General features: G+C 43.4%; 1 protein-coding gene across 4 annotated transcripts in view; it reads right to left on the bottom strand.

Moving 5' to 3' along the window:
• The window catches only part of NIN (ninein), an 88,758-nt gene that overhangs the window by 17,689 nt on the left and 59,753 nt on the right, over positions 1-11,316 (bottom strand). For 3 of the 4 annotated variants that reach the window (XM_019550950.1, XM_019550951.1, XM_019550952.1), the window contains exons 20-25: positions 10,026-10,148; positions 9,146-9,259; positions 7,847-7,993; positions 5,519-5,698; positions 4,776-4,925; positions 2,620-2,718 (exon numbers count right to left, since the gene is read on the bottom strand). In XM_019550950.1, coding sequence (XP_019406495.1) covers positions 2,620-2,718; positions 4,776-4,925; positions 5,519-5,698; positions 7,847-7,993; positions 9,146-9,259; positions 10,026-10,148 — 813 coding nt within the window. Of the gene's footprint in view, positions 1-895; positions 957-2,619; positions 2,719-4,775; positions 4,926-5,518; positions 5,699-7,846; positions 7,994-9,145; positions 9,260-10,025; positions 10,149-11,316 lie in introns of all 4 variants that reach the window. The other variant, XM_019550953.1, reaches the window with a different exon arrangement.

Below are 11,316 nucleotides of genomic sequence, written 5' to 3' on the forward strand. Positions count from 1 at the left end.
GACATGGAGGGGGTGCATGCAGGTGCATGTGCACCCCCTGAATGTGGCAATATACCCCCTGCTCGACCACCCCTCCCCTTGCCACCAATATCATCTGCGGGCAGTCCATGATCTCTGCTCACCACCACCACCTGCGGGAGCTCGCCATGCCCCACCAGCCTCCAGGGGCATGCAGGGTTCATGGTCAAAACCATTCTTTCCTGCTGCGGGCTGAGTTATTTACAGCAGAAGAATTGCTCTAATATTTTTCAGTAGGCAAAGAGCATGAAAATTAAGAGTTGGCATTTTCTTTGGGATACATGGAATCTTAGGGCATTTTACACAAGCTCCAAGGGGGGAGGGGTAGTGCTTTCATTATAGCAGCTCTGAGAGCTGCTCTAATTAAAGCGTTGCCGCCTCTTGTGCATCTCCCCACACTTAAAAATGGCAGTGGGGCTGCTTGAACTAACACTCATTCAATGAGCTTTAGTTTAAGTGTCCCTATTGCCATTTTTAAGCACAGGGACACTGATACATGAGATGCAGGAGGCTGCTGGAGCACAGGAATCGCCATGCTTCCACAGATTTGATGAATCGAGTCTGCTCCAATGCACTGGACTTCCAGCGTGACGGAGCAGCCTCTGTGCTCGTGTGTATAGGAGCCCTAAAAAACTTGAGAATCACTGCTTTAGAATATGCCCTTTATGATGCCAGGAAGAAGATGTTCACAATTATTCCATATCTGTTCATATCATCATTACAGCATTTGAACTAAACATTAATAGCTGCATTAAAATGAACAGCGGCCCTTTATTTAAGAGCTATTGGGTTTGTAAGAATCCACATAACAGCATAATAAAAGAAACACATTCAATTTCTCCATGCTATGGTAGTACATTGAAAACGATTGCTCTACCTTCGCACACTATGTCAGACAGAGAACTGCCCCCTTCTCTGCTAGTTCCAACCACTGAGCTCTAGACACAGGTTAGCCACAAACAAAAGGAGAACAGGCATAGAGAAAAAAGAGAAAGTCACAGGCATTAGAGGGCAGAAAGAGTTAAGTGAGTTTCATACACACCTGTTGGGAAAAGTGCATCAAATATGACAGAGAAAAAATCTTGAATATTAGATATAAAGTTTGAGAGCATTTATTTCCATGTATGGTTTTTAGAGGGGATAGAAACAGTCAGGCATCTTAATACATAAATAGTACATCAACATTTCTCCCATGCACTCAACTTTTATATAAGCAATTCCCCTTGATGTCCTTCACCCTCACAAGACACAAGAAAGCATTTTGGATCACTTATCAGTTGTAGTGCAACTGAATCTGTGTTTTCAGACAGCATGCCCATTTCCTAGATACATAGGAAACTTGCATATAAGCTATGATGGAAGAGTTCAAGACCATCAGTAAATAAAAAAAATGCCTCTATATATATTTAATGATAAAGTCTTGAACTGTTCCATGATATTTTCTATGCAAGTTTCCTCTGGAAGATAGTCTCATACTCATTTTTGGCAGAAGACTTTGCTTTACTGGTCTTTCATGCAAATTCAGGACACAGGCTTATATTAAAGTCAAGGATCAGAGATGTGTCCTGAGCCTGAGTGGTAAGGTTAAATAGTTAAGGCAAGCCTGTTTCTGCAGCTGGCAGCTAAGGCAACAATGTGGCTAGCTTTGCATCACACCTGAATAACCAGGTCCTTGTCTGCAGCTGGTTAGCTGGAGGAAGCCTTCAGCTTGAGTCTGGTGTGAAACTCAAACTTGTGCTTCTGGATCTGTAGTAACATGCTAACTGTTTGAGTGTGGCACCGCAGACAAAAACCACGAGAGGCGAGTCAATGGCAAATATCCCCATCATAAATAGAAAACAACCTTATGAAATGTATTTTCATTTTAACTGCTCAACAAACTTGTTTCAAGCACATAGAAATGAATCAATCAGACATAAAACAAAGGAAGCTTCTCCCACTCTTGCCATCTTATGCTACTAGCCTCCGAGTTGCTCTGCTATGGCTATGAGCAGCGTTCCCTCTAAGCTGTGTGGTGTGCATGGCATGAACACGCCTCCATGGCCACATGCGCCACACAGCTTAGAGGGAACGCTGGCTACAAGCAGAAATTAAAGCAAGATAAATATAGAAAAAGTTCTCAGAAAAATAAATCAACTTAGAAATGTCTCTAGGGTTAAAATGCCTGGTGCTTAAGGTGTAGGTGGTTACAGGAAAGCAGCTTTGTACGTTAATAGCCAAAAGCTGTTGCAATTCACACTAATGTTCAATGAGTTATGTTCAGTAGAGGTTTCAACCTTTTCTTGGGATACAAAAGTCTGTGCCTTTCTTGCCAGTTGCTTTTAATCATAAGTCTGAAGGAACAATAGTTTCATCATGCACAAATGAATGACAAACTTCGAGGCACTTTACAGGTTGTATGTGTAATGCTGCAGGATTTCATGGTTAATGTGGATGTGATGGGGCATTGAGAGATTACCTTCATTGGCCTTGCTCACTGAGTTAGCACATTAGTGTCTTATGTTCCTGTCCTACCAGGAAATATCTTTAAATACATATTCCATAGTGTGATGGAGTCATATTTTCCTCTATTTAACATAGTTAATAATTATTGAAATGTACCTCCATAAGTTGTTCATCCAATTTGACTTGCTTTTTTCTTAGCCCTTCATTTTCCAAGTTGGTCTCCAATTCGCGTTCAAGTGAATTCATCTGACTGATCTGTTAAAAGGAATGCAGTCTGGGAAACTGTTTTATCTACCTTGCTTATTATCTTACTACTTTGCTGAGCATGGATTTTTGTTCCCAAAGATAATTACTGGATGAGTAAAAAACGGTATTCAACATCACAGATAAATCTGAACTGATTACATAAAATTAAACCCTCGAAAACCAAGGTACAGAGACAGAAGCCTAGTGCTACAGGCTGAAGAAGAATACAAGGTAAGAGACAGCAAATTGATACCGACCGCTGGGAAAGCAATCAGACAATCATTTGGTACAGACAGAGGTCTGTTTAACAGTTTAATTTTTGGCAGGCAACCTAGAAGGGGAGGTTTAGGGAAGCGTACAAAAGAGTACAAGGAAATACTTTTGGGACTGTTTACAGGGAACTCTTCCCAAACATGAGGACAGTGTGGTAGTGAGATGGTGCCTAGAAAATTCAACAAATGGGCAATAAAGTTCAGTTCATAATACCAGCCAACCTTCTGGTACTCACTCTCAGAAAGAGAATAGCGAGGGAGGAGACTAACTGTAAAAGCCCTTGAATAGTACAAGTTTTGCTCACAGGAGATGTTTAGATTTCATGTCCAGGAAGAGAGGTAACTCCATCTTTGATTTGGCAGACTGAAAACTTCAGTTTTGTAGTTTTGGTTTGGTAAAATGACAAGCCACCCAGAGCAATAAGAGCCACACCTAACATCTACTGTTCTGCATACCGAAGTTTGTGTTTTTACTTTGGAAAATGGTGTCTGCCACTATATGCGCACCTTTCTTAGAAATGGGTTGGAAGATTTCTTTGGCTACGCAGGTACTTGGGATATAGCCAAACCTAAAACAGAATACTTATCCCAAACCAAAACTGCCATGCTCAGTCTAGCTTTGCTCTGGAAGGAGAAGGAGCAAAGAAGGGCAAATAATGGCTTATAAACTTTGAGGATGAGTTTTTCCTGGGATGCCCGGGGTGTTCGTACAAAATGAAACCTGGAATTCCAGGCTCGAAGCTGAAGTGTGCTTTGGTAGCCTGAGCCTTTGCTACAGGAACAGAAATGTTCGCTTCCAGAAGGGCACGCATCAAGGCAGGCCAACCGCACCTTGACATGCATCCACAGATGCACCTTGAGCAGGTCCAAGGAGGTGATCCTCCCCCTCCATGTGGCACTGGTCAGGTCGCAGCTGGAGGACTGTGTCCAGTTCTGGGCGCCGCACTTCAGGAGGGATGCGGTCAGCATGGAGAGGGTCCAGAGGAGGGCCACTCGCATGATCAGGGGACAGCAGGGCAGGCCCTACGAGGAGAGGCTGCGGGACCTGAACCTGTTCAGCCTCCACAAGAGAAGGCTGAGGGGGATCTAGTGGCCTGTTACAAACTAGTCAGGGGGGACCAGCAGGCACTGGGGGAGTCACTGTTTCCCCCAGCACCGCCAGGAGTGACCAGGAATAACGGTCACAAGCTGGCAGAGGGTAGGTTTAGGTTAGATATCAGGAGGCGCGACTTCACGGTCAGGGCGGCTAGGGTCTGGAACCAGCTTCCAAGAGAAGTGGTGCAGGCTCCTACCCTGGGGGTTTTTAAGAGGAGGTTGGATGAACATCTTGCTGGGGTCTTTTGACCCCAGTACTCTTTCCTGCCACGGCAGGGGGTCAGACTAGATGATCTGCTCAGGTCCCTTCCGACCCTAGAAACTATGAAACTATGTCAAAGTAAAAAGGCCTGTACTCAACTGACTTATGCATATAGGTACATGAGCAATGGGAGGAAGATCCAGCTTGATTATTGTTGGCCAGGCTGAAGAACGTGTTCATGATGGACATAGAAATGTAAGTGGTTACACTCTAATGCTACTTGAAAAGAGTAGTTACCTAAAAACACAAAACACAAAAGGCCTCCCCCACTTCCAAGTTCAATCGGATTTCATAGCAGCACTACAAAACCCAAAGGATTTGTATATAACAAAAATGTAAAATAAAACAATTGTAGCCTTCCATCTGATCACAGGCAATAGCGACATGCGAGGCACTTAAGCCTGAAAAAGCAGTCACTCTTTCCATTTGAAACAAACCTTCCTGTTTGCAGAGGACAGTTCCTTCTGAAGCTGTTCACACTCTCTCTTCAAACTTAATTTCTCTTGCTCTATGGCTTTCATAATACCCGACTGGCTTTGATGTTTTTGGTGTTTCAGGGAAAGGATGTTAGATTCCAGCTGCCGAATCTGAAGTGTAAAAAAAGGTTGAATAAAGAACATGAAAAGTCATTCATACATTCTCTAGCCATGCTCGCACCATCTGTTATGTGTAAATGGATGTTATCCATCACAAATCAAACTGCATTCAATGTTCTTACAGTGTAAACTACTACCTGATTTCCTAACCACTGTTCTTCATTACAATTTTAGTAGTAAATTATTAGCAATGCGAACTATTAAGTTCCTTTTAATAGCAGAAAGTAAAGGATTTGCAAGTGCAATTTAAAAACTGTAGAAGTAAAGTTAGTTGTCTTTTAAAAATGGTCTAGAAGCCAAAATATGGCAGCTTTATATTAAGGATACATTTATCATGAGAAGTTCTCAAACATTACGTTTCCCTAAAAAGAAGCATTATTTTACTTTATAACAAATGTCTGGTACCCCACGATATTTCCTGGAAAGCACCAATTGCAGCCCTCATTAACCACTTTTTCTGCAATATTTCTATTCAAAGCTAACAGAAATAATTTTCTCTGGAATATGCATTGCAAAGTGGGAGAGAGGAGGCTTTGCTTAACACACAATATGCATCAGTTCCAGTCTCAACTTGCTCAACTCACCTTCTCCCTGGAATGACTGAGATCTGTTTTAGTGGTCTGGATTTCTCTCTGGAGCCTCTCATTCTCTTGCCTCAATAGCTGCTGCTCCTGTTTCATTAGCTGATCCAGTTCATCCCAGCAGAGCTTCTTTTGCTGGCTTTGCAGCCCCGAAGAAGTCACAGCCAGTTCTAGAACCTGATTCTTAAGACAGACAGAATTGCAGGATTAGGCCTTGAAACAGAAGCAGGCATTTTCTGCATTCAAAAAGACTTCACATTTACCAGGAGCCTAGGAGAGGGTGACAAATGGATGTCCATTTTCTGCCTTCCCAACAGTCTATTTTTTTAAATAAACACACAATATGCTAAATTACAGGGCGAGCAGGAGCTTCTTCCTAGCTGAAATCAGGTGGCAAATCAATAGTGAAACATCAGCCTGGTTCATGACTGCACTTAGTTTAAGGGGAAGGAAAAAACCAAACAAACAAACAAGTTGTTCTATTTCAAAGTCTAATAAAGCAAAACAGCAACTTTATAGATTATTACAGAGTCCTCAATCGGCCTCTTTTGTGTGAGAGCATGAAGCATTTCTGTCATATACATGCAAGTAGAATTAGTGTCTATATTCATGATGCTGAACACAAGATTACAAACTGGTGCTGCTTATCTATTAAACTTAAGAGGGGGCTCTAATATGGTCTTGTCAAAGACACATTTAACTGAAAACTGAGCATTTGTCAAACTGTACGTCAGGCTTTACGGCTAGGGACAAACATCACACATACACCCGTTCAAGTGATCAGAAACTGGTTTAAACCTGTAACAGAACAGATGTTCAGTGCAAATAAACCAGTTTGAAAATGACTGAAACTGGTTTGAGATAAACCTGGTTGAATGCAGTATCAGACTTAACTGATTTGGGTCAAAACGATTTATGCAATGTCTGTCCCAGACCCTTTGCTGGTTTAAGTTAAACCAGACTCCCCCAGCATCCCGGCATGCTCTTTGGGCTAGGCTGGGCAGGGTTCTCTGCTCCACAGCAGGGCTAGCCCCTCCCCTCCCCTCTGCTCCCTGGCTGGAGCTCAGCAGAGACTGCAGGCATCTGCCTGGCTTCCCCTGCTCCCCCCTTCCCCTCCCTGCTAAGCAGGGATTCCCCTGTCCCCTCTGCCTTACACAGACACCTCTCAGCATTAGCTAGCAGACCACATGCTGGCTACCGTCCCTGCTGTGGGAGATAGTTCAAAGGAAGAATCAACAGGTAGCTGGTAATGTCCCTCTGTTGTTTTCTTAATAGGGTGATAAACACTGTGTTATCAATTCCCTGCTGGGCTGGTCAGAAGAGTGGGAGATACCTCCCCCTAATCAGAGCATCCTGTGGGGGCCTGGCCATGTCCCCCTCAGCTCAGCAGTGTAAAAGGGAAGGGAGGGCTGCTCCGTGCCCCCCGACTTCTAGCCTGAGCCACTTCAGGCATGTGCAGGGATGTCTGTGCAGTTACCAACTGATTCAGCCTAGGCAGATTAAACTAACTTGCAAAGACTGAATTAATTCAGGCTCAGGCTTTTTGAATGTCTGTCCCTAGCCTACTGTACTCTGAAGTCCCATTCGGAAGTTAGTTATCCCTAACCATTGGTGAGAATAACTGTACAGAGATTTTTCTGGAAGCCTGTCTTACTGCCAATATGAAAATAACTCCTTGAAAAAAAGATATTTAAAATGTTTAGAGTGGTCAAGCTAAGTGAACCCCCAACACTGACATGCCTGATTAACTATAAACTATCACAGATCTCAATGCAGGAATACAGTTTTAGAGGACTGGTTATAAACAATGATGAACAAGTACGTTAAAAAAGGACTTCAGGGGGTTTTTTTGTCCTTTTGCATTTGAATACAAATACCTGATTGATGAAATAAAAGGATGTGTTGGCTAAACCGTCTTTCCATTTTCCTAAGAGAAGCATAACAGGGACTGCTATCCTTTATGAGACATTATAATGGAAAGGAAGTTGGAAGGTGTCTGGATTCAAACAGGTTTTCTTTGCACTCAGTTCTGCAGGCTTATTAAGATGCATCGCTTGTTTAGATAAGATGGTCACAGTTTCCACATTTAATGGCAACTTGCTTATGTTTTATCACAGCATGCATCCTTCACCAATGATGCTTAAGTGCTTAGATACTAGTAAAATATTACAACAGGCTACTAAAGATAACAATACCAGTAACTGAAAATTGTGGATAATCAATACCTTGTAGCATGCAAAGCAGTTACTTTGAGCCTGCTCTATGTCAGTTTAACTGCAGGCCATCAGCATTCATGCACATTAACTACTCCTTAAGTTATTCAAAAGTTACCTTATCATTGGCATTTTGGAGTTGCTTGTGCAGTGACATCACTTCCTGCTTAAAATCCTCCTTCTCCTGCTGGGTCACCCGGAGGTCTGATTTGAGTCGTGACATTTGAAGGTTGATATTTTGTAGTGCTTCATCCAGACTCTGGACCTGAAATGAGGAAGAGCACAACTTTAAATCTGGCTGTGACAAAGAACTAGAGATTTTAGTAACTAACTGCTGTAATTAATGTTGTGCATCTTATCTACTAAGCATGGATCAAATGTCTAGGACTTCAAGATCTGAGTAAGCAGAGAGAGGGAGGAGGACAAAGTGCTAATGTTGTTAGGAAAGAAGGTTAAGCCTTAGACCAATAGGAGTGAACCTTTTTGGCAGGAATGCCACAAATTAGCCCCATACCTCCCCATGTGCCACTCTGATCCCCTTTCACTGCCCGATCTGCTGCTCTGCTTCCTGTCTTATCTGCCACTGTGTGGCCCGTCCCCCCCACTCTGCCATGGGCCACACAGAGGCTGCCAGGTTGATCGCTCTTGCATCAGACAAAGGAAAGGAGCTACTACAGATATGTTAACTTAGGAGGAGAGGTGGTAGATAACAAAAAGATCAGGAAGCCAAATCGCTTGGCTCCAGTACATCTAGAAAAACCCACCGAGCATAACCCAGGGATAAACAAATAAGGAGGTTCTGTGTTCTGGGAACAATAAACTAGGCAATGTCAGGGAATTGCATGTTAGATTTGCTCAGTTTTTAGAACTCAAAAGATGACAATGCAACTATTCTGGAAGGACCCCTTCAAGTTGCCATTCGAAGTTAAGACACAAGAGTTGTCATACGGTTCAGACAATAAATGCACTATCCAGACACTTGTTCCTCCCTATTGCAATATTTTCCTGCTGACGCAGGACAGGAGAATGATTTCTTCTGAAACTGCTCCCCCTGCCATGCTTGAGCTGCTACATAACTACAGCTATAGTTAACCAAGCTGGCTACCCTTCCTCTCTCCCCTGTGGCATGTAGTACTAGCCAATGCAGAATCTCTTCCCAATGTACCAGGAGAACTGGGAAGTGGGACTGGGCAGAAAGGAACTGAACCTGAAAAGCAAAACCATAGCAATCCCCACACCAACAGTGCCTAATCAGCCTACGCACATTTCTATACAGAAGACTCCAAGTTCTTCAAAGTATCCTAGTAGTCGATAGCGATTTCACAAAGCAAATACTGTACGAGAATGCCCGCCTGCACCATGAAGCTGATGACATGTTAGTGGTGCAGGTGGATTAATACCAAATGTACTGCTATACCTTTTCCTGTGAAACCATGAGTTGTGTTTTCAGCATCTGATTCTGTTGCTCCCAGGACTTCTGCTCCTGCTTCAAGCCTGCGATTACATTCTCCAAGTAGCTCACTTTAGCTACCTGAAAACAAAAGCAGATAATATGCCACTAATCCTCAAATCAAGTACTGTTGTGGGGCATTTATTGACATAAATGGGGATGGAAGTTGCTATGATGTTTTTAGCTGTGTGAGATAGATTACACTGTAGCACAGTGAGGAAGTCTGTATAACATGCATGCTGGTTACATTGCTCCAGTTCACAACCACAACTGTAGAAAAAAAAAGATACAAATTATAGTTATAAGGGAAAAATACAATCTTGTTGCCAAATGCCTTTCTTCCTGGCATTTGATTACACCCCATGGAAAGGTTTGACACATGCAAAAGGAAACCAAAGTAGAGTGCATGAAAGTAAGCTTTAATGTCTGGAACAGGGGCAGGCAAAAGGCAGCCTGTGGGGGCCCTAAAAAAATTGGGAAATTAATATTTATCTGCCCCTGGCTGTCATACGGCCCTCAATGGCTTGCCAAAACTCAGTAAGTGGCCTTCTGCCCAAAATAATTGTCCACCCTTGGTCTAAAAACCCCTCACCCTGCCCAAACCTTTAAGACAAATTTCTGTAGCACATATTTTCTATGATTTGATTCTGTAGCAAATTCCAAACATGGCAGAGTACAGAGCCCTAAGTATAAGACCGCCAAGGTATAAACTCAACATTTATCTGGCATAGCATTGAGACTGAACATAGAATATTTGTTAATAGAACAGTATATTATTGCTACCAGCACAGCATGTTGGGTATGACAAAACTGGGGGTAGAGGTAAGAACCTGCAAATCTTCATTACCTTATCAACACATCTATTGAGTTCTTCACTCAGGGCTTCTTTCTCTTTCAACAGCTTTTCAGTTTTAGTGATTAAACTAGAAATTTCATTCTGGCAATCAGAGAGATCAGGACACCTGGGCAGCTGTGGGAGACAGAAGGCTGTCAGATCTTCTCTTAACAAGCTGCATTTCTGATTATGCATGAAAGTTTAGACCCAGAAGTGCTAGGAATCTTTTCTCTTATTGCAGCAGCATCCTGCGATCCCAGACAAGGAAGCAGTCCCCTTCATGGCAGGCAGTAGGGGACCTACTAAACACCATTTAGTAAGTCAACAGAGGTGAGAACTACAGTAAAAATCAGATGGTTTTTCCATGGTCCTCCTAAAATGCTTCCCATATGCCAGAAAACAAAACATAAGAAGAGGCCAAGAGCAAGGTAAGTAGCTATTTATATTTTTGTTTGGCTACTGTAGACAGCCATTGAATTTCAATTTACTTTGGATACAGAATGCCTCTGTTGAAACGTGCACCATGTTTTGCCCCTTAATTAAGGTTTTGAAGGACACCTGCCACAGCAGCTCTGCAACAAAATCACAGAATCATAGAAGTCAGGTCGGAGGGACCTTGTAGATCTTCAAGTCCGACCCCCCGCCTGGGCAGGAGAAAAAACTGGGCTCAAATGATTCCAGCCAGGTAGGCATCAAGCCTCTTCTTAAAGGCCCCCCAGGGTAGGAGCCAGCACCACTTCCCTTGTAAATTGGTTCCAGATCCTAGCTGCCCTGACTGTGAAGTAGTTCTTACGGATGTCTAATCTAAACCTCCTCTCCAACAACTTGTGGCCGTTATTCCTTGTTATGCCGGGGGGTGCTCGGGAAAACAAGGTCTCTCCCAAACCCTTCTGGTCCCCCCTAGTGAGTTTATAGACAGTCACCAGGACCCCCTCAGCCTTCTCTTGTGAAGGCTGAACAGGTTCAGGTCCCGCAGTCTCCCATTGCAGGGTCTGTCCTGTTGTCCCCAGATCATGCGGGTGGCCTCTTCTGGGCCCTTTCAATGTTGTCCACATCCCTCCTGAAGTGCACGCCCAGTGCCTGACCAGTGCCGCATAGACGGGGAGGATCACCTCCTTGGATCTGCTTGAGATGCATCTGTGGATGCACAACAAGGTCCGGCTAGCTCTGCCAACCGTGACCTTGCATTGTCGGCCCATGTTCATCTTGGAGTCAGTAATGACTCTAAGATCCCTTTCTGCCTCCGTGCTCTCAAGAAGGGAGTTTCCCATCTTACAAGTGTGCTGCTGGTTACTACAGCCCA

This window comes from Crocodylus porosus, unplaced genomic scaffold (assembly GCF_001723895.1).
Source record: "Crocodylus porosus isolate Cpor-Errol unplaced genomic scaffold, CroPor_comp1, whole genome shotgun sequence".
Lineage (NCBI taxonomy): Eukaryota > Metazoa > Chordata > Crocodylia > Crocodylidae > Crocodylus > Crocodylus porosus.